This window comes from Salmo salar, chromosome ssa04 (genome assembly GCF_905237065.1).
Source record: "Salmo salar chromosome ssa04, Ssal_v3.1, whole genome shotgun sequence".
Classification (NCBI taxonomy): Eukaryota; Metazoa; Chordata; class Actinopteri; order Salmoniformes; family Salmonidae; genus Salmo; species Salmo salar.
The window spans coordinates 67,252,411-67,275,883 of NC_059445.1; the positions used below are offsets into that span (position 1 = coordinate 67,252,411).

Below are 23,473 nucleotides of genomic sequence, written 5' to 3' on the forward strand. Positions count from 1 at the left end.
ATGTTTTACCAATCTACCATTAGGTGTCCTTCTTTGCGAGGCATTGGAAAGCCTCCCTGGTCTTTGTGGTTGAATCTGTGTTTGAAATTCCCTGCTCGACTGAGGGACCTTACAGATAATTGTATGTGTGGAGTACAAAGATGATGTAGTCATTCAAAAAGCATGTTAAACACTATTATTGCACACAGAGTCAGTCCATGCAACTTATTACGTGACTTAAGCAACTCTTTCCTCCTGATTTTATTTAAGCTTGCCATAGCAAAGGGGTTGAATACTTATTGACTCAAGACATTTCAGCTTTTCATTTTTAATTAATATGTGAAAAATTCTAAAAACATAATTCCACTTTGACATTATGGTGTATTGTGTGTAGGCAAGTGACACAAAATCTAAATGTAATACATTTTAAATTCAGGCTGTAACACAACATGTGGGAAAAATCAAGGGGTTTGAATACTTTCTGAAGACACTGTAGGTAAAGACCAGATAAAATTTGTGCGGTGTCCAAGACACCTACTAGAACTTCTTCGGGATCGGTGTCCCTTCCACGGGACGGTTGAGCTAACATAGGCTAATGCGATTATCATGAGGTTGTAAGTAACCAGACAATTTCCCAGGACATAGACATATCTGATATTGGCAGAAAGCTTAAATTCTTGTTAATCTAACTGCGCTGTCCAATTTACAGTAGCTATTACAGTGAAAGAATACCATGCTATTGTTTGAGGAGAGTGCACAATTTTGAACATGAAAAGTCAATAATAAACAAATTAGGCACATTTGGGCGGCCTTGACACAAAATTCTGAACAGAAATGTAATGGTTCATGGGATCAGTCTAAAACATTGCGCTTACACTGATGCCATCTAGTGGCCAAAGTCTAAATTGCACCTGGGCTGGAATAACACATTATGGCCTTTCTTTTGCATTTCAAAGATGATGGTACAAAAAAAATACAAAAAAACTGGGTTTTTTTTCTTTGTATTATCTTTTACCAGATCTATTGTGTTATATTCTACTACATTCCTTTCACATTTCCATAAACCTCAAAGTGTTTCCTTTCAAATGGTACCAATAATATGCATATTCTTGCTTCAGGGTCTGAGCTACAGGCAGTTAGATTTGGGTATGTCATTTTAGGCAAAAATTGAAAAAAGGGGCTTTGTCATTATGGGGTATTGTGTGTAGATTGCTCAGGAAATTGTTTTATTTAATCCATTTTAGAATAAGGCTGTAACGTAACAAAATGTGGGAAAAGCCAAGGGGTCTGAATACTTTCCGAAGGCACTGTATATGTTTCATAATGCTTTTGAATTACACTTACGGTTTTTGCAGGAAATACCGGGTTACCCAGAAGATTAATGATTTATTCTTGAGATGGAACATTTGTAAAATACCGGGAAAATATTCAATCCTAGTGCTGCAGCACCCTCAGCACCCCTACTTCCTGCGTCTAGCAATTTGAGTTCTAGACAAATGAGCTTCAGCCTCTCGCCATTTGAGTGACATCTTGCAAGATGAAGAGCGAGAGAGAGAGAGAGAGAGAGAGAGAGAGAGAGAGAGAGAGAGAGACGCAATGACGTAGTGCACATTTCTGCACATACTGTATGTGACATAGTGTGCAATTTCTGGGGACCACTTTTGGCTCATGAGTGGTACTTTCAGAACTACTGGCTAAAAAGTATTCAAAAGTACCAGAGAATTTATTTAAATCGGTAACACTTTACATTAAGGTGTACTTAAAATTATTTACTAAATGTTTATAAGTATTTTATAAACTATTAGTGTTTAGTTATAAACAGTTACAACACATTGGCTAAAATTGTGCAGTCATGTAAGCTATCTTTAAACAGTTTATTAACTACTTATAAATGTATACAATTACACCTTAATGTAAAATGTTACCCAATAAGGTTTACAAAATGATTGTAAACATGAAGAAAAATCTGAGCTTGAAGTACAGTAGATGGGGTTGGATCTGTGGTACCTGATATCAAGTTCTTCTTATCGCATTCCATTCAAATGTCTGTAAATGAGTGGGAAGATCATTTACAGATGAATTAAAAACATTTCATTTCATGTTTCTATGGGGACTTTGCATTTCTTATCAGTAGTAGTAAGTTTCACAGTAGTTTGTGATTCTGCCCCATTGTAGTAGTCGCAGCACATACAGTAATATGACAGAATTTAAGATTGAGTACTCTTTGAAGTGTCATCATCAACAAACCTCTACCTCTCTTATTTAAAGCAGAAATCCAAACATCCAAAAATCCAAATTCGATCATAAAGCTCCATCAGTATCAAGTAGTCATAGAAATGCACACATGGATACAGAATTACAGGTGAGCGAGCCTCTGTTCTACCAAACACTTTATGTGCATCAACTCCATATGATTTCCTTGAAGTCAATCATAATCCATATCCTTGTCCTCTTTCAGGTGTTCCGGTGGCAGCGTGGTTCTGTTTCTGGGGCTTCTCTTACGGTGTCGTCGAAGCCGGGCCTCTGAGAACCAGTTGGCGAGGGTCATGGCAACACGGATGAGGCCCAGGTTGATGCAATGCACCTCAGAGGTGACAGGGATGTCCGAGAAGAGGGCATGATCCCTGCTTGGCAGGGTAGAGCCGTTGCTGCTCTCAAAGTCTCGGACCACGTTCAAGATTTCCTGGCGCTCCGCCTGACGTATCATCCCCCGCACATTTAGCAGGGTGGAGATGTGCTTCTTCCTGCGGTAGGATGAAGGGAGGAAGAGAAAGGAAAGATAGAGAGGGAAGATAGAGACCGATGTTAGTGTGTTTCGGTGGTTTCAGTAACCTTCATGATCCAATCATGTTGTAGAGCAAAGGGCCATGACTTATTATGTTCAGTTGATCTATTGATAATTTTTTAAATTATATTTCACCCCAAATGGACATATGGGGGAGTCCCAGTGGTAAACGGCAGACTTTGATCTATGAAAATACAAGCGGCTAGTAAGAAAACAAAAGAGTGATGCTTGCAGAGACTCCTTGTGCCTGAGTGAGTTAACATGTGTCCAGGTTGTCTTGACCTGCTCCAGCTCCCTCCTTTGATTCCAGAGCATGGCACCAGACTGTCTCTCACAGGTTGGCAGGAACAGGAAGTACTCTGCAGCAGCTTCCTGTCTGCCTGGCTACGGGTCATGCGTCACACATTGGGTACGCTGCCAGCTAGCCAGCCCTTAGCTGACCCCACAAAACCCACAAACAACGAGGGGCCTGGGACCTTGTGGGGCCCACCAGCCTCTGCCACTCAAAACAGCCCCTTGGTCCTCTCCAAGAATAAAGCCAGTACACTCAACCTATATGGACAGGGCTAAATTGAAATGTTTCTTACAGAATAAATATGAAATGCATATGCACAACCATGGTAGCAATTGAAAGGAAACAGTTTGGAGATTATGGGAAAATTATTAGGACAAAGGTGAGGACGCAACAGTTCACCTGACACAATACTGAATCCAATGATTTTATGTGCATTTTACATTTACTGTACTTTTCGTCGCATTTGCTGATAACAAAATCTGACAATACTCTGGATATATTCAGTAATATGATAAGAATATTCCTGGAAAATGTGGGGTAGGTGCGACATAAGCCAAAACTAACTACAAGGGTTTGTGTGAGAGTGGCCACACACCTCTCCAAAGTGTTCACAGTTCCTAAGTCATTTTAATGCACTTTTATGACTCAAAGTAGAGTCTTCAACTATAAGGTGTTTTTTTCAGCTCTCCTAGCTGTGCCGTTGAGGAACTACAGAAAGCACACTTGTAGGTTTTTTTGTTTGGAACACAACCCTGCATCCCAGCACTCACACAATTACTGTTGTTGTTTATGCAATCCAAGAACAGTCCATTATAAATTGCTATCTGGGCCAGGTGGGCATCATTTTTAAGCATGTTCTATTGCCAACATGACTAGCTAGGTTATAAAATACGATATTACAGCGTTAGGCTTTCACAATGCAATTCAGGGAATCAGATAATGTTAGTGCTTGTTCCGTGCTAATTGTCTTCACAATAGACAAACATATATACTCATTCTGTTCAGAACAAACCAGGGTATGACGCCATGTCATCTTGTAACTGTACATCAAACATAGTGAACCTAAACATTGACGCTGTATATGACATGAGTTTTATGATATGGAAATGTGAAGTGCACATTTGGACTCATGGGTGTTTGGCTTGCTTGAATGACATCAAAGCGGTATTTATTATAGTCCTCTTAATTTACAGCATTTCCCTCACTCAGACAACAAAACATTTGCAAAAGTTACCCAATTTGTGGGAGGGATGGGGGCAACTTCTTGTCGCGCAAGGTGATCAAGTTCAGAACGCCTGTCAGTCAAAACCCATACAGCGTTGTTAAGCTCAGAGCCAGAGCTCTGACATCATGTATAGCTTGTTATTTTACAGAAACTGCGTTCCAATTTAGTCGTTTATCACTGCCCAAATTCGCCATTTTCAACTTGTATACAGGCAGGAGTGTAAAGGGTTAATAATGGTATGTTCCCACTTTCTGCTGACCTATTGTGTCAACAGAAACTCTATACGTGGACTTAATTTCGGCTACATATGTCCAGATGTCAAAAACAGCACTTTGTGAAACTGCACCGTGGCATGTATGTTCTGGGTACTGTGGCATAGTGTATTTAGGAAATGGTGACCAATGAACGACATTTGCCAAATTTGTTCATTGTTTTCCAACTCTGGACTTTCAAAAGCATTGCGCAATACTGTATTCCCCAAAATGATGAAAACCCTTACCGTATATCTGGAAACTCTTTCACCAGAACAGCAACCTCCATCTGGATGGACGGAGTGTCCTCCAGGAGAATGATGTCAGCCAGGTGAGCGAGGACACTGTCCAGCCAAGAGGATCCTGACTCCTGAAAGAGGAAATATTATGTAAAATAAGTAATTATAAACGTTTGTAAAACAATTGATATGGACGAGTTGCATAAGTACAAAGGTCAATCATCTCATTGTCCATCAGCCATCAACAGATAGGTGCAATCCATCATTTCCTGACACAAAAGCTCTGTGTGGACGTACCCATAGACATTAATACCAACATCATGCACCAAAATCATCTATCAAGATTCGTAGTCCTAGATTCTTAGAATAAAAGGTGCTATCTTGGACCATAAACGGTTAATTGGGTTTACAAAACAGTTGTTGGGAGTGTTGAGCTAAATCATCTTATCGCGTTCAGATACAGTTGAAGTCGGAAGTTTACATACACCTTAGCCAAATGCATTTAAACTCAGTTTTTCACAATTCCTGACATTTAATCCTAGTAAAAATTCCCTGTCTTAGGTCAGTTGGGATCATCATCTTTATTTTAAGAATGTGAAATGTCAGAATAATAGTAGAGAAAATTATTTATTTCAGCTTTTATTTCTTTCATCACATTCCCAGTGGGTCAGAAGTTTACATACACTCAATTAGTATTTGGTAGCATTGCCTTTAAATTGTTTAACTTGGGTCAAACGTTTTGGGTAGCCTTCAACAAGCTTCCCACAATAAGTTAGGTGAATTTCGGCCCATTCCTCCTGACAGAGCTGGTGTAACTGGATCAGGTCTGTAGGCCTCCTTGCTCGCACACGCTTTTTCAGTTCTGCCCACATATTTTCTATGGGACTGAGGTCAGGGCTTTGTGATGGCCAGTCCAATACCTTGACTTTGTTGTCCTTAAGCCATTTTGCCACAACTCTGGAAGTATGCTTGGGGTCATTGTCCATTTGGAAGACCCATTTGCGACCAAGCTTTAACTTCCTGACTGATGTCTTGAGATGTTGCTTCAATATATCCACATAATTTTACTTCCTCATGATGCCATCTATTTTGTGAAGTGCACCACTCCCTCCCTCCTGCAGCAAAGCACCCCCACAACATGAAGCTGCCACCCCGTTCTTCACGGTTGGGATGGGGTTCTTCGGCTTGCAAGCCTCCCCCTTTTTCCTCCAAATATAACAATGGTCATTATAGTCAAACAGTTCTATTTTCGTTTCATCAGACCAGAGGACATTTCACCAAAAAGTACAATCTTTGTCCCCATGTGCAGTTGCAAACCGTAGTCTGGCTTTTTTTTATGGCGGTTTTGGAGCAGTGGCTTCTTCCTTGCTGAGCAGCCTTTCAGGTTATGTCGATATAGGACTCGTTTTACTGTGGATATGGATACTTTTGTACCCGTTTCCTCCCGCATCTTCACAAGGTCCTTTGCTGTTGTTCTGGGATTGATTTGCACTTTTCGCACCAAAGTACGTTCATCTCTAGGAGACAGAACGCTTCTCCTTCCTGAGTGGTATGACGGCTGCGTGGTCCCATGTGGTTTATACTTGCGTACTATTGTTTGTACAGATGACCGTGGTACCTTCAGGCGTTTGGAAATTGCTCCCAAGGATGAACCAGACTTGTGGAGGTCTACAATTGTTTTCTGAGGTCTTGGCTGGTTTCGTTTGATTTTCCCATGATGTCAAGCAAAGAGGCACTGAGTTTGAAGGTAGGCCTTGAAATACATCTACAGGTACACCTCCAATTGACTGAAATTATGTCAATTAGCCTATCAGAAGCTTCTAAAGCAATGACATCATTTTCTGGAATTTTCCAAGCTGTTTAAAGGCACTGTCAACTTAGTTTATGTAAACTTCTGACCCACTGGAATTGTGATACAGTGAATTATAAGTGAAATAATCTGTCTGTAAACAATTGTTGGAAAAATGACTTGTGTCATGCACAAAGTAGATGTCCTAACCGACTTGCCAAAACTATAGTTTGTTAACAAGACATTTGTGGAGTGGTTGAAAAACAAGTTTTAATGACTCCAACCTAAGTGTATGTAAACTTCCTACTTCAACTGTAGTTGTTTATGGTCATTACGACCGTAAATCAGAGGGATGACTGACCAGGTCTTTAAAGAGCCCTTTGAGCTGCTTGGCCTCGTCCTGCAGCCGGAATGCCATCCTCTTCCTCATCTTCGATGATGTGCAGATGACCCGTCCTCGCATGATCGCACGCAAATACTCCACCAAAACCCGCCTGTGTATCTCCCCCACCAGTATCTGTCAATCAAACAGTCAACCACTCAACCATTCAGTCCCTCAATCATAACATACAGTGCCTTCAGAAAGTATTCAGACCCCTTCACTTTTTCTACATTTCTTACGTTACAGCCTTATTCTAAAATGGATGAAAAGTAAATAAAAAATCCTCAGCAATCTACACACAATACCCCATAACGGCAAAGCGAAAACAGGTTTTTAGAAATGTTATTGCATGTATTTTGTGCAACATGTTATCATGTGTTAGGTGTGTGGTCATTGGTGGAGACCTGATAAGGTGGGCAGTCCATTCTTCTGAACTTCTTAAAGTGTTGTTTGACGCTTGCTTCGATGGCCTCAAAGGCCTCAGTGTTGTTTAGCCACTTCCTTTTCACCAGCTTGTCAAAGAACGGCTGGAACAGAAATACACAGCTTTGACCCACATGAAGTGATGAACATTATGCTCCTATTGTAAAATGCACATCTGTGTAAACGTTAGAGCATGTGTGTTTGATCAGTCATATATGACTGTGGAACTGGCAAGTTGTGTGTTGGGGAAGGAATGTTTAGATACATTTATGTTTTGTGTCAATAAATTGTAAGGAAAACATTTTTTTGCGCCCTACCAAAGGAGGATACATTTAAAAAGCACATTGCCTCACCCTGATGTGCTCAAATAGTCTTTCCGTCAGAACCCGCACTGATTGGTTAACAATCCTGTCCAGGGAGGAGTTAGCTCTCTGTGTGGACTCCTCATTGCTCTGTGGGTCACACTGCCTGCAACGCTGTACAAAGGATCTACACAAAAAGTGGAATGCAAACACTGTTGGTGAGTTCAGGTAGTGTCAGAATGATCTGAAACTCATATTTCTGACTTGGAAAAACCGTTTGAACCATTTACAACCTTAATAATGTGGATAACCTAATTTGACCATGTGGTCTATTTGTCCCTTTGTCAACAACAGTTGGTGCATGATCATTAATATTAAGGAAGTCTGAAGGTTCTGCTTGCCTGAGTTAAAATTCCTCATGATAAGCTGCATACCACACTATTTACCAAGAGAGATTTCATCTATATTTTTCGTAGCTGTCTATTTACCACCACAGACCGATGCTGGCACTAAGACCACACACAACAAGCTTTATAGGGCCAGAAGCAAACAAGAAGATGCGGCGCTCCTAATGGCCCGGGGATTTTAATGCAGGGAAACTGAAATCTGTTTTAACTCATTTCTACCAGCATGTCTCCTGTGCAAATAGAGGCAAAAAAACTCTACACACAGTGGGGCATGCAAAGCTCTACCTCACCCTGCATTTGGCAAATCTGATCATAACTCCATCCTCTTCATTTTTGCTTACAAGCAAAAGCTCAAACAGGAAGTACCAGTGATATGCTCAATACGGAAGTGATCCAATGAAGCGGACGCTAAGCTACAGGACTGTTTCGCTAGCACAGATTGGAACATGTTCCAGGATTCACCCGATGGCATTGAGGAGTTTACCACATCAGTCATCGGCTTCAATAATAAGTGCATCGACGATGTAGTCCCCACAGTGACGGTACGTGCATACCCTAACCAAAAGCCAAGATTACAGGCAACACCTGTACTGATCTAAAGGCTAGAGCTCCCGCTTTCAAGGAGAAGGTCACAAATCTGGACGCATATAAGAAATCCCCCTACGACCGACGAACCATCAAACAGGCAAAGTGTCAATACAGGACAAAGATCAAATCCTACTACACCGGCTCTGACGCTAATCTGATGTGGCCGCAGGGCCAGACGGATTACCAGGATGCGTACTCAGAGTATGCGCTGACCAGCTGGCATGCGTCTTCACAGACATTTTCAACCTCTCCCATATGGGTCTAAGCAGACCACCATAGTCCACGTGCCCAAGAACGCCAAGGTAACCTGTCTAAATGACTATCAACCCATAGCACTCACATTTGTAGCCATGAAATGCTTTGAAAGTGTGGTCGTGGCTCACATCAACACCATCATCCCAGACACCCTGGACCCACTCCAATTCGCATACCGCCCCAACAGATCCACAGGTGATGCAATCTCTATTGCACTCCACACTGCCCTTTCCCACCTGGACAAAAGGAACACCTACATATGTGAGAATGTTGTTCACTGACTACATAGTGTCCTCCAAGCTCAACACTAAGCTAAGGACCCTGGGATTAAACACCTCACTCTGCAATTGGATAATGGACTTTCTGACGAGGGTAGGCAAAAACACATCTGCCACACTGACCCTGAACATGGGGTCCCCCCGTCCTTAGCTCCCACCTGTACTCCCTGTTCACCTACGACTGTGTGGCCGCATATGACTCCAACACCATCATTAAGTTTGCCGACGACACAACGGTGGAGCGTCAAGTTCCTCTGTGTCCACATCACTAAGGACATATCATGGTCCAAACACATCAATACAGTCGTGAAGAGGACACGACAATGCCTCTTCCCCCTCAGGAGGCTAAAGAGATTTGACATGGGCCCTCAGATCCTTGAAAAGTTCTGCAGCTGCACCATTGAGAGCCTCTTGACTGGCTGCATCACCGCTTGGCATGGCAACTGCTCGGCATCCGACCGCAAGGCACAACAGAGGGTAGTGCGTACGGCCCAGTACATCACTGGGGCTGAGCTCCCTGTCATCCAGGACTTCTATACCAGGCTGTGTCAGAGGAAGGCCCTAAAAATCTTCCGGTACCGGAAAGTCAAGTCTGGGACCAAAAGTCTGCTAAACAGCTTCTACCCCAAATCCATAAGACTGCTATACAGTTAATCAAATAGCTACCCAGACTTTTTGCTTTTACCCCTACCTACATGTGCATAGTACTTCAATCAATCACCTAACCAAACCTACATGTATATATTACCTCAATCAATCACCCCAACTACCTCGTAACCCAGTACATTGACTTGGTACCAGTACTCCTTGTATACAGCCTGTATATAGCCTCGTTAATGTTATTTTATTGTGTTACTATTTTCTTTTTTATCTATTTGCTAATTGTCTTACTTTTTAACTACATTGTTGGGAAAGGGCTCGTAAGTAAGCTTTTCATGGTAAAGTCTGCACTTGTTGTATTTGGCGCATGTGACAAATACAATTTTACTTATCAACTTTAGCAAGATTGCCAACTAATTGTAAGCAATCTTAGCTAGCTAACTGGAGACGCTCTCGTCTCATTTACCACTTCACCAACTGAAAAATACACGTTTTCGATAAGCATTTGAATGGAGCATCAGTTAACACAGATGCCACAGGAGATGACTTCTCTGTCTGGGTATCTACCTGAGAGGCGGGCAGCAGTTGACCAGAGAGATGGTCCTGGAGACGTATCCATCACCCCGGTCCCCAAACTCAGCCTGGGTCTCATGGAACATCCCCACCTTTCTCTGGAAACTGGACATAGTAACATTATGAAATTAAATCCATATATTGATTCACATTGAGGTTGTTGATTGAACTCAATGTCCATGTCTTTATAAACACATCTTCTCCTCACCTATATAGGAAGTCAGACAGTCCATTAAGATTGCAGCGGGCCACCCTGGCCCCCAGAAACTGGCTTACAGCTGTTGATCTGTCCAGGTCTACCTTTAGTCTCTGTAACAACCACGCACAGATACTGATCAGAGCAGGAACTTCAAAATCCAACCATCCAAAATAGGTCACTCCTATATTAATGGGAGATTTACAAATGTCTTTGAGTTGTTTGCCACAATGTCCAATGGTGACCTACAGATCTAATGCACAGTAGTGTCTGTGAGTGATAGTGTGACAGACCTGGATGACAGAGCGGGCCAGATTGGACTGGTACTCCTCTATGTGCAGCGTTTGGGCCCACCGCCTCTCCTCCTCATCCAGAACCTGAGTGAGCTCTGTGGACACCTTCTCCTGCGATAAACAGAACACACACAACCATAAAGTCCATTGCCTACCCAAGAAACAAGTATGGGAAGTTTCAGTACCGTTAGATTAGTGCCAGAACCATTACCTCTGTAGGTGGGATTTTTTTTCCCCCTGACAGTGTTCAGTATTAATGGACAATTCCACCACTTTTCAACCTAATTTTCATTATCGCCATCACAATACCAGTCTCTACATATGTGAAAATGGCGCATTTCTGTTTTGTAGAAAGATATATAAAGGTTCTACCTGATGATATCATCGAAAGTTAAAGCAATGATTTTCAAACACTACTGTATGTGTTTTGCGGTGACTTGGGGAGCAAGAAAATACATTCCAAATAATATTAAATAAAATGTTATTTGTCACACGGGCCAAGTACAACGGGTGTAGACTTGAAATGCTTGCTTACGAGCCCTTCCCAACAATGCAGAGTTAAAATGTATAATAAAAAGAAAAATAGTAGCACAAGAGGAATAAAATGCACAAGAATGGAGCTATATACAGGGAGTACCAGTACCAGATCAATGTGGAGCTATATACAGGGAGTACCAGTACCAGATCAATGTGGAGCTATATACAGAGAGTACCAGTACGAGATCAATGTGGAGCTATATACAGGGAGTACCAGTACCAGATCAATGTGGAGCTATATACAGGGAGTACCAGTACCAGATCAATGTGGAGCTATATACAGGGAGTACCAGTACGAGATCAATGTGGAGCTATATACAGAGAGTACCAGCACCAGATCAATGTGGAGCTATATACAGAGAGTACCAGCACCAGATCAATGTGGAGCCAAATACAGGGAGTATCAGCACCAGATCAATGTGGAGCTATATACAGGGAGTACCAGTACCAGATCAATGTGGAGCTATATACAGGGAGTACCAGTACCAGATCAATGTGGAGCTATATACAGGGAGTACCAGTACCAGATCAATGTGGAGCTATATACAGGGAGTACCAGTACCAGATCAATGTGGAGCTATATACAGGGAGTACCAGTACCAGATCAATGTGGAGCTATGTACAGGGAGTACCAGTACCAGATCAATGTGGAGCTATATACAGGGAGTACCAGTACCAGATCAATGTGGAGCTATATACAGGGAGTACCAGTACCAGATCAATGTGGAGCTATGTACAGGGAGTACCAGTACCAGATCAATGTGGAGCTATGTACAGGAGTACCAGTACCAGATCAATGTGGAGCTATATACAGGGAGTACCAGCACCAGATCAATGTGGAGCTATATACAGGGAGTACCAGTACCAGATCAATGTGGAGCTATATACAGGGAGTACCAGTACGAGATCAATGTGGAGCTATATACAGGGAGTACCAGTACCAGATCAATGTGGAGCTATATACAGGGAGTACCAGTACCATATCAATGTGGAGCTATATACAGGGAGTACCAGTACCAGATCAATGTGCAGGGGTATGAGGTATTTGAGGTAGATATGTACATGAATGCAGGGTAAAGTGACTAGAAACAGGTTTTGAAAATCACCGTTTTTCTTACTTTTAATCCTATCCCTGTGATGTAACAGAGAATCATTTTTTAAGACCTTTCTTCTTATCTTTTTAACCACAGATCATATAAATGCGGCATTTTCACACATGTAGACACTAGTATGGTGCTGGAGATAATGAATATGAGGTTGAATTGCACTTTAAAAGCAATGTGATTTTACCCTGACAGTGTTCAGGCAGTCCTGTTCCAGTTGGTCCACTGTGTCTTGGTGCAGTAGGGGTTCCAGTCGGGAGTAGTTAATTGGGGTTTTCATGCCAACGGTGCCCAGGACATCCCTTAAAAAAGACGAGAGGGAGAGTGAGGAAGAGATACTATGTGTCACTATGCAGTCAAGTCTCACATTTCAGATCTGAACAAATACCTGTAAAGATCTATGTTAATATTCACGTACATGGACTTCCTTGATGTTCTTATCTTACACTCTTATATAAAAATATATATTTTTGTCCCCATAGGTGAACCCTTTGGTGGTGAAACAGGTTCTACTAAGAACGTATAACATTGTATTAATGAAAGGGTTCCACTGGAACCAAAAATTGATAATGGGCGCGTTTGAGTTGTAAGGCTAACGTAGCCGACTGTAGACGAATGTCAACAAGAGCAGTCAGGGGAGGTGCATCTGCAACAGCCGAAAATGGCGGACACTGTTGTGGTTTTCCTAGATGAACATGGCAGTGTCAACATAGTTGCCATTGTTTGTGAATGTTTTTCTTTATAATATCAAAATAAGCATGTCTCTAACCCCCAGATCACACAGTCACAAACTGAAATCATATGTGGGTACATTGTACAATCAATTGATGAGAGAGAGGTCTCAAATATCACATTCATTTCTGAACTATTGTCCAAAGTACCTGTACATCCATGAATGAGTTTCTATGATTTGTAACTATTTTTGATGTATGTAATGTGATGTATTAATCAGTATTATTCATTCATTATTCTACCATTTCATGTATTTTTATTCATTTATTTTTGTTTATCTCATGATTGATTTTACATTTGCTATTAGATTGCCGAATGGGGGGTGGGAGTTTTTAAATACATGAATAGAAATAATAAAAACTTGATGCGAAAAACTATATTACATTAATTTGTATATATCCAATGTATACCAATGGACTTTCACGTGGGTCAAACAAAAACACCCTAATGATTGGTTGACAATAGAGCCTCCCACAATGCAGGTGATGGCTGCAGGATGAAGTTGGTGAAGAGAAACTGCAGAAACTTGCAGTTGACTACAGTCAAAACGTCATAACCTTTGATCACGTGGTTCATGCAGTCGACATGTAGGCACAAGTCTGAAAATGTTTATACACATAATGCAACACACTTTGAAAGGCAACTTGACAAAATTGATACGCTCGAACGCAACCATTTTCATAGGGTTTTCCTAAGGGGACAATTAAATAACCCTTTATGGTTCTAGGTAGTACCTTCTTTTCTAAGAGTGTATACATTTAATGTTGTTATGTTATGACTTCTGACACTGACCTGTTGTAAATGTTGTAGAACCAGTCCAGCATAGAGTAGACGTCAGTGATCTGAAGCTGGGAGCTGGTAATGATTTTCAGGCGTCTGGCCACCGCCCGGTGGTAGCTCTGTACATACACCTGGAAGGCCTGGAACTCCTCCGGGTAGACCGACACCACGTTCCTCCGTGCCGCGTCCAGGTCGTCCACCATGCGTCCCCTTAACCTCTCCAGGTACGAGGCCAGCTGCCCCGCCTGAGTGTCCACCTGCTGCGGCAGGCTCCAGTCTGCCGCCTCCGCCACCGCCTGCCGCCATTTCAGCTTGAGCTGACGGGGCCTCTGGCTATGATGGGGCTGGAGGCCCTCCCTTAAGGGCTGGGTCTGGGTCTCCTCTCTCTGGGCCTGGGCAATGTCAGCCTGCTCCTCCTGCTGAATGACCAGCACCACCAGTCCCAGGTTGGGCCCGGCTGTGGGCTGGCGGAGGGACTCCCTCACCACGTCCCACATCTCCTTCTGCAGGGCCTCATACAGCAGCTCCACATCCTTGGCCTTGCGCCTGCTGGCGTCCCGTGACGCGTTGGGGCTGGAGGGGTTGTCGAAGGACCCGGGAGGGGTCACTCCTGGGGGTGTGGATGGAGACGTGGGGGGGTGTGGCAGGAAGGCCAGCAGCTCGCACTCGTGCTCCAGCTCCTGGATGTGTGTGTCGGCCAGGAGGAGGTCCCTCTGGTTGACCAGCTGTAGGATCTCCAGCACTGAGGGAAGAGAGGGAAGGACAGATAGAGGAATCCCTTTCAAACTGTTTAGTATATTGGTTTGTACAGAGTATTACCGTATGGGTAGGAACAGGTGGGGTAAGTGAGGAGAAAAAGTACATGTTTTCATCAGGCTATATTGTGTATGAAATATCAACATTGACATATTGAAGGATGCTGATACAGTTGAAGTTGGAACTTTACATACACCTTAGCCAAATGCATTTAAACTCAGTTTTTCACAGTTCCTGACATTTAATCCTAGTAAAAATTCCCTGTCTTAGGTCAGTTAGGATCACCACTTTATTTTAAATGAAATGTCAGAATAATAATGGAGAGAATGATTTATTTCAGCTTTTATTTCTTTCATCACATTCCCAGTGAGTCAGAAGTTTACATATCCTCAATTAGTATTTGGCAGCATTGCCTTTAAATTGTTTAACTTGGGTCAAACGTTTCGGGTAGCCTTCCACAAGCTTCCCACAATAAGTTGGGTGAATTTTGGCCCATTCCTCCTGACAGAGCTGGTGTAACTGAGTCAGGTTTGTAGGACTCCTTGCTTGCACATGGTTTTTCAGTTCTGCCCACAAATTTTCTATGGGATTGAGGTCAGGGCTTTGTGATGGCCAGTCCAATACCTTGACTTTGTTGTCCTTAAGCCATTTTGCCACAACTTTGGAAGTATGCTTGGGGTCATTGTCCATTTGGAAGACCCTCTTTGCGACCAAGCTTTAACTTCCTGACTGATGTCTTGAGATGTTTCTTCAATATATCCACATAATTTTACTTCCTCATGATGTCATCTATTTTCAAGTGCACCAGTCCCTCCTGCAGCAAAGCACCCACACAACATGATGCTGCCACCCCCATGCTTCACGGTTGGGATGGTGTTATTTGGGTTGCAAGCCTCCCCTTTTTACTCCAAACAAATCAATGGTCATTTTTGCCAAACAGTTCTATTTTCGTTTCATCAGACCAGAGAACATTTCTCCAAAAAGTACGATCTTTGTCCCCATGTGCAGTTGCAAACCATAGTCTGCCTTTTTTATGGCGGTTTTGGAGCAGTGGCTTCTTCCTTGCTGAGCAGCCTTTCAGGTTATGTCATTATAGGACTCGTTTTACTGTGGATATAGATACTTTTGTACCTGTTTCCTCCAGCATCTTCACAAGGTCCTTTGCTGTTGTTCTGGGATTGATTTGCACTTTTCGCACCAAAGTACGTTCATCTCTAGGAGACAGAACGCTTCTCCTTCCTGAGCAGTATGACGGCTGCATGGTCCCATGGTGTTTATACTTGCGTACTATTGTTTGTACAGATGAACGTGGTACCTTCAGGCGTTTGGAAATTGCTCCCAAGGATGAACCAGACTTGTGGAGGTCTACAATGCTTTTTCTGAGGTCTTGGCTGATTTCTTTAGATTTTCCCATGATGTCAAGCAAATTCGCACAGAGTTTGAAGGTAGGCTTTGAAATACATCCACAGGTACATCACAATTGACTCAAATTATGTCAATTAGCCTATCAGAAGCTTCTAAAGCCATGATATCATTTTCAGGTATGCGTCTCCTTCCTGAGCAGTATGACGACTGCGTGGTCCCATGGTGCTTTTACTTGCGTACTATTGATTGTACAGATGAACGTGCATTTGTAAATTGCTCCCAAGGATGAACCAGACTTGTGGAGGTCTACAATTTTTTTTCTGGGCATGCTATATACTACACTGTCCTTTGACTGTCCCTTGTCTGCTTTGCTCCCTACGGAGCTCTGTGAACAGTTGCTCTGGATTAAGTTTTATCTGAAGGGATCAGCAGTGGGAGGAAGTGCAGTCATTTCCTGCTTTCACAGTCTGGTGCTGATTGAACCCGATGACTGAGGGGATCTGGGGACCGCTCACAGCTCATCAGAGACCAGCGTGGGATTGGTGGAGGAAGTACTGCAGGAGCTGACCAGGAAGTTCCTGAGTTTCCGACTTAATAGACTCAAGTGAGGTTGGACTCGTAATGTGAACACTGAAACGTACAACGCTGACTGACATGCCACAGACAGAGGTAACCTGCTCTGATCCTTACATGATTCAGAGGTTTCAGATTATGTGCCCTGTGATTGGCTGAACCAGCAGAACACATACCATATCTCCCCACTTGATTGGTTTGTTTTGGAGCACCTTGTATACCTGAGAGTGGTTCCCTAGGTTTGACCACTGGCTCTTCCTCCTCCAGCTCCTCCTCGGCCTCCTGGGAGTTGTGGTCTGACAGGGACTCCCTCTTCAGTTTGCTAAGGCTGACCATCCTGAGGAAGGAGGGCCGGCGGCGAGACTCATCCTCGCTGTCAATGCCCAGGTCCCCGCAGGGCAGGCTCTCTCTACGCTGTGTCTGCTTCCGCCGCCCTGCAAATCTAGAAGCAGAAGAGAACCATCAGGAGAGAATAGGAACTATATTATGGCTTGTTACACTGTCAACCTCATAGTATGGCATTGAAGAGAGAGAAGAGCTATGTGTGGATTCCCAGAGTCAGAGATATTGTGTGGGAATTAAGGTTCCATCTCAAATATAAATGGAATGGGATACATACGTGTTATCAAATACTGAAAGGTTCAATGCTAACAGGTGACTACCATATCCAGACTATCATATGCTATAAATAAGCAGTTATTTACATGCTTGTGAGGTGATTGTAGCTCTAAGCCAGGGATGGGCAACTGGGGGCCGCAGCCCCCCTTTTGAAGGCCCTCAGTTAAATTTCCAAATTTCCCAGGAACTCAGTCAGGGTCTCAACTTACTGTTGCGAGTTAGAATAGTAGAACACACAAGGTGCAATTTTGAAATTTGGTTGTGCATCAGAGGTTTCTCATTATGTCAGTCACTGATGGTCAGTCACTGATAATCAATTGTGGGTTGGATGTGGGTATGGATGTAGGTACACAGACCTGCGAGAAACTGCGGCCCCTCATGAGGAGTTCTGATTTTTTGTGGCCCCAACCCCCATCAAAGTTGCCCATCCCTGCTCTAAGCAATCCAGATTGGAATTTTTGATGGCTGCCTTTCCCTGACTGCAACAGTCAAAGTGAAAACAATGTCCCGGTTATACGTAGTGCCATTCACTCAATGCTTAGGTACACAAGATAGCATTAGCAAACAAAGGGAGTTCCATACATAAACATGGTGAATTTTTACATTACATAACCAATTAGGAAATGATTATGCTATACGCTGTGAGCATTTCCGTCATTTCGTTACAGCTATCACAGTGCTACAATATAGTTTCTAACTGAGTCATATTACAGTGCCTACAGAAAGTCTACACCCCCTTTAACTTTTTTCACATTTTGCGGCCTTAAAATTGTATCTAAAATGGATTAGAATTGTTTGTTTTTTATGGGTATGCTTGTCATCGGCAGAGACTGGGGAGTTTGTCAGGATTAAAATAAATATGAAAGTAGCAAAGCCCAAGTTAGAGTAAAACCCACCTCAGTCTTCTGAAAACCTAACCCTAGGATAGGGTTTTATTTTTCAGAGAGACAATTACACAAATATTTATGCAGAAACACACCAGAATAGCTTTCCAAAAGGTGTTGAGTGGTTTAATCACAGTCTTGACTTAAAATTGCCTGAAAATCAGAGACAACGTTTCAATATTGCTGTTCATCAATCATTCCCAACCAAACTAAATGAGCTTGAGCAATTTTGGAAAAAACAATGGATATATGCTGCCATAAGAGAGTGCAAAATTGGTAGAATCTTATTCCAAATGATTCACAGCTGTAATGGCTACCAAAAGCTGCTTCCACCAAGTATTAACTCTGGGGTTTGAAGACAATCAAAACAATCAATAATTTAGAAAAAGTTACTTTCTTTCAATTTGAAAATGTGGACTAGGTTGTGTAGATCTGTAGAAACAAATTAATTGAATCCCTTTTTAGATTACATTTTAAGGCAGCAGAATGTGAAAAAAGTTAAAGGGGGTGTAGACTTTCTATTGGCACTGTATATATAGAGAGACATTACATTTATGTTAATCTGTGGCTCTGGACCCGTATTTATAAAGCGTCTCAGAGTGGAAATGGTCCTCCCTGTCCATGCAATCTTATTCATTATGATCTAAAAGGCATCTGATCCTAGATCAACACCGTCCATCCCACTTACCGTAGCAGGGTCATGATCTCCTCTGAGCTCCTGCGGATGCCCTTCCTCTTCTCTTTCTCTGGCGAGGGCGAGTGGGGGTCCGTGGGGCTTCGTAGGGACGGGCTGGTCCCCCACACGCTGCACCCCGACATACGCAGCCCCTTCCCCAACTTCTCCAGGGTTTTCAGGGGGGAAGAGCCGCAAAGTCGCTCCAGAGTCCCCCTCAGGGGTCTTCCCCCTTTAGGGGCCCCGGTGCCGTGCCTCTCCATGTTCACCTCATTCTCCTCCTCTTCCCCATCTCGCGACAACCTGCACTGGAGGGATTTTGCTCCACGGCCCACCAAAATGGGGGGTTCGCCCTCGTTCCTCTCCTCCTCCAGGTTCACCTCCTCGAAGGGACTCAGGCCCAAGTTTAACCTGGGCAAGATGAGTTCACTGTTCCCATGGTTACTCCTGGTCCTCCCTGGAAGGTTTTTAAGGATGGGCATGATGCTTGTGCTCAGGGATCTAATACTGCAAGGACACAAGGCCACTTAGTTAGAACAGAGAAAGAGATCACAGATCATATGAACAAGCTAGTTAGGCTAGCAATACCAAGACCTCAATATGAGTGTGGGCTGGAAAAGGTTGAACAGAACACCCCAGCTAAAACCAGAATGAATGAGAGAGTAACGTTGTAATTGAGGACCTACAGAATATTCTAATAGCATAAGAACCGTTGCAATGAGACTATTCTGTACAGGCTTTACTCAGCGATTAAATACAAACACAGACGATTACCCAGCAGCTTTCTCAAGTTACCGACAGTACAACATGTGTATGGGTAACTGGCCCACCCCGGGGGTGCCAGTTACCCCAGGAGAAGATTATGGCATGGGGTTTCACACTAGTGTTAAAATCCTTTAATCAGTTTTACTTTGAAATTCTTTAGTAGGTAATACTTAAAAGCTATAAGTCTAGTTGTCTTATTTTAATTATTTAAATAAAATATTGGGGAGGAAATGATGTTGCACATGTCACAATTAATATCCACTCTATGTGGAGATTTGATGTAAAGTCCCTCTTTTTAACTCAGGAAATAAAAAGTGGTGTCTGTCTGCGGCTGGCTACATTATTTTGTTTCACTAAAGCACTTAAGAATATAAACAATTTGATATAACATCGGTCTTGATGAAATCACTTAAAATTCCTCCCTAAATTCACGGTGAAAGAATTGATTGGGTCAAGTGGTTTTAGTGCTTGGCTGCCTGGGACACTAGTTTGCTGACACTGCATGTAATTACACTAAGTACTGTAGACTACTATGTAACAATGTGTCCTCATACACTACTGTACAGGTATTATAGCCACACTTATTATAAAGTGGAACACAGAGGTTTTTCTCCAGAAATAACCATGCAAATGCATAGTAACTAGTTGTTCTTAAAGTCCTGGTAAATGGAAACATTAAAGGTATATGAAAATAATTGAATTACTAGCCCTGTCTAGAAATATATCATATTGGTTATAAAACTTGTTTTTCCCTTTTTGTTCCTTAGAAACCTTGTCAGCGTCTGAAAAGGCCTACATTGAAATTGTTCATTATGACCCTGTATGTATCAAATCCTAGGATTTAGTTACCAAATTGTAGTACCAAACAAATAGTACAAAGTATTACCTTGTTATTTTCAAGTACTTATAGCATAGACCATAGATGATTGTAAACAAACATCTACCTGTTTCTGAAGAACAGCAAAACAATCCACAGTGGCACATACTTCATTTTTTCTTTCCTTGTAACAAGGTAGACTTTATGAGCTATAAATCTAAAGGACTTCCTGAAGATACAATACTTATGACAGACAGACTACAGTAGGGTATCCTTCTCAATCAAACGTTTTGATATCTCATGAACTCTCAGTTTTTTAGAGCAAACCAGAACACACCATCACAACGGTAATGCAAAGCTATATGCATTATTGTATCGGCTTTAAAGATTTAGAGAAAGGACGGCAAGAGGCACAGCAATCAGAGGTGCACCATAATAAGATAATAAGATCTTAATTCCTCTTACCTTGTGTAGTTAATGCACAGTGTCTCAGTAGAATGTCATCCCGGTGTGTGTATCTCCACTGTTGCTCAGGGGAGCACTGTGCTCACCCGGCTTCCTGACTGGTTGTATTGTAGCTGAAAATGATGCTTTTTCCTGAGGAAACTGTGTGTGTGTGTGTGTGTGTGTGTGTGTGTGTGTGTGTGTGTGTGTGTGTGTGTGTGTGTGTGTGTGTGTGTGTGTTTGTATTAATGTCTGTCTGAGCTTCAGTTGATAAGTCTGTGTGGTGCTTTTACATTCTGAATTGACCTGAGTAACAGAGAATATCTTCAATGGCTTCCAAGCAAATTTACTCTATGAAGCATTTAAACAATCGCCTGCACTGCTTCGACATGCGGTCAGTCTAACATATACAATATTCCGGAAAATGTCAAAAACTGTTTGTAATATAGATCTCGAAGAGATCATGTGAACAGATAATGGGCTGGTGTGTTTGATATCTTCAATGACAAATCAAAAGTATTTTGAGGCCCACAGTGCGTCAGGAATCAGACATATAGAATTGATATTTAGCTCATATTCAAAGATACTAGTTACATTTCTTAAGATGGTTGCTTTGCTTAGAAACATTTACAGTGGAGAGTTCACTTTAGTGCCTACTTACAGTTTAGCATGTCAACACTAATAGATTCCATGCAAACTTCAAAAGCAGTGACTTCTAACTCTTGGACCACCAGGGATCCATTTTGTCCCCCTGTGCCCTCTAGTGGTGGAATTGTGGACCATCGCTCCATTCCTACATAACCAACAGAAAGGGGGATGTATTGCGGCAGGTGATGTTTGTATTAGTTGAGGATGTTGATATAATCTGGCTATGGCTTTCTTAATTGCCCCTGATTGGGTAAATATAGTTGTATTTAATTGAAGAACACAGCTGTCTCAGACCAGTGTCTAACAATCATACAAAGACAATATTTGAACTGCCTGTTAAGTCAAGGTCCTGTATTTTGTTTTTAGAGTTAATATCCAAATATATTAAAATGAGGTGTCCGACTTCCATAGAATTCTCATCTGTAGAGTCTCAGTATGCCCTAACCTAGTACACATGCATGTAAAGTGTCCTTTGAATGTGCTTTCAATTAAGTTGGATTTGATTTGACTCTACAAAAGCCAGCCAGAACACTGATAGGGAACAGAGGTTTGTCTTCTAAGCCAATCAGCTCCCTTCTATTGTGTGACTTACATAGTAACGGTAGCATTCCTCTCATACTACCCTGACCCAGCCCTTTCCTGTCATGCAGACAAACCTGTACAGAAGAATGACGAGCTATAGACTACGTCACATGCATGCCCAGAGTAGTAACACTGTTGCCTCTCTTTGAACTAGGGCCATAGATTAACTGCTTACAACAGTGCATGTAAGCATGACAATCACAGGCAGAGGAGTTTTTTGTCATTTTACCGGTAGGCCAGTTGAGAACAAGTTCTCATTTACAACTGCGACCTGGCCAAGATAAAGCAAAGCAGTGCGACAAAAACAACAACACAGAGTTACACATAAACAATAACACAATAGAAAAATATATGTTCAGTGTGTGCAAATGTAGAAGAGTAGGGAGGTAAGGCAATAAATAGGCCATAGAGGTGAAATAATTACAATTTAGCATTAACACTGTGGTGATAGATGTGCAAGTAGAGATACTGGGGTACAAAAGAGCAAGAGGATAAATAACAATATGGGATGAGGTAGTTGGGTGTGCTATTTACAGATTGGCTGTGTACAGGTAGTGATCGGTAAGCTGCTCTGACAGCTGATGCTTAAAGTTAGAGAGGGAGATATAAGACTCCAGCATCAGTGATTTTTGCAATTCGTTCCAGTCATTGGCAGCAGAGAACTGGAAGGAAAGGCGGCAAAAGGAAGAGTTGGCTTTGGGGATGACCAGTGAAATATACCTGCTGGAGCGCGTGCTACAGGTGGGTGTTGTTATGGTGACCAGTGAGTTGAGATAAGGCGGGGCTTTACTGAGCAAAGACTTATAGAGGACCTGGAGCCAGTGGGTTTGGCGACGAATATGAAGCGAGGGCCAGCCAATGAGAGCATACAGGTCACAGTGGTGGTTTGTATATGGGGCTTTGGTGACAAAACGGATGGCAGTGATAGACTACATCCAGTTTGCTAAGTAAAGTGTTGGAGGATATTTTGTAAATGATATCGCCGAAGTCAAGGATTGGTAGGATAGTCAGTTTTACGAGGGTATGTTTGGCAGCATGAGTGAAAGAGGCTTTGTTGCGAAATATTAAGCCGATTCTAGATTTAATTTTGTATTGGAGATGCTTAATGTGACTCTGGAAGGACAGTTTACAGTCTAACCAGACACCTAGGTATTTGTAGTTGTCCACATATTCTAAGTCAGAACCATCCAGAGTAGTGATGCTAGTCGGGCGGGCGGATGTGGGCAACAATCGGTTGAAGAGCATGGATTTCGTTTTACTAGCATTTAAAAGCAGTTGGAGGCCACGGAAGGAGTGTTGTATGGCATTGAAGATCGTTTGGAGGTTTGTTAACACA

General features: G+C 42.4%; 1 protein-coding gene across 1 annotated transcript; it reads right to left on the reverse strand.

The window, feature by feature from the left end:
* Nucleotides 1-1,352: 1,352 nt before the first annotated feature.
* Nucleotides 1,353-22,349, reverse strand: exoc3l2a (exocyst complex component 3-like 2a). Its single transcript, XM_014197686.2, has 13 exons — nt 20,929-22,349; nt 18,897-19,388; nt 16,928-17,148; nt 14,025-14,754; nt 12,688-12,802; nt 10,861-10,971; nt 10,580-10,680; nt 10,366-10,476; nt 7,722-7,857; nt 7,350-7,472; nt 6,925-7,080; nt 4,784-4,905; nt 1,353-2,723 (listed from the first exon to the last, which is right to left on the reverse strand). Exons 2-13 carry the CDS (start codon nt 19,361-19,363, stop codon nt 2,405-2,407), a joined length of 2,712 nt encoding a protein of 903 aa, XP_014053161.2. The 5' UTR covers nt 19,364-19,388; nt 20,929-22,349; the 3' UTR covers nt 1,353-2,404.
* Between the last annotated feature and the right edge of the window lie 1,124 nt (nt 22,350-23,473).

Coding starts and splice junctions, on each gene's coding strand:
- exoc3l2a (XM_014197686.2), bottom strand. CDS start 19,363: ATGCCCATCCTTAAAAACCTTCCAGGGAGGACCAGGAGTAACCATGGG. Junction 17,149..18,896: donor GAGATCATGACCCTGCTACG/GTAAGTGGGATG, acceptor TTCTGCTTCTAG/ATTTGCAGGGCGGCGGAAGC. Junction 2,724..4,783: donor AAAGAGTTTCCAGATATACG/GTAAGGGTTTTC, acceptor ATCCTACCGCAG/GAAGAAGCACATCTCCACCC.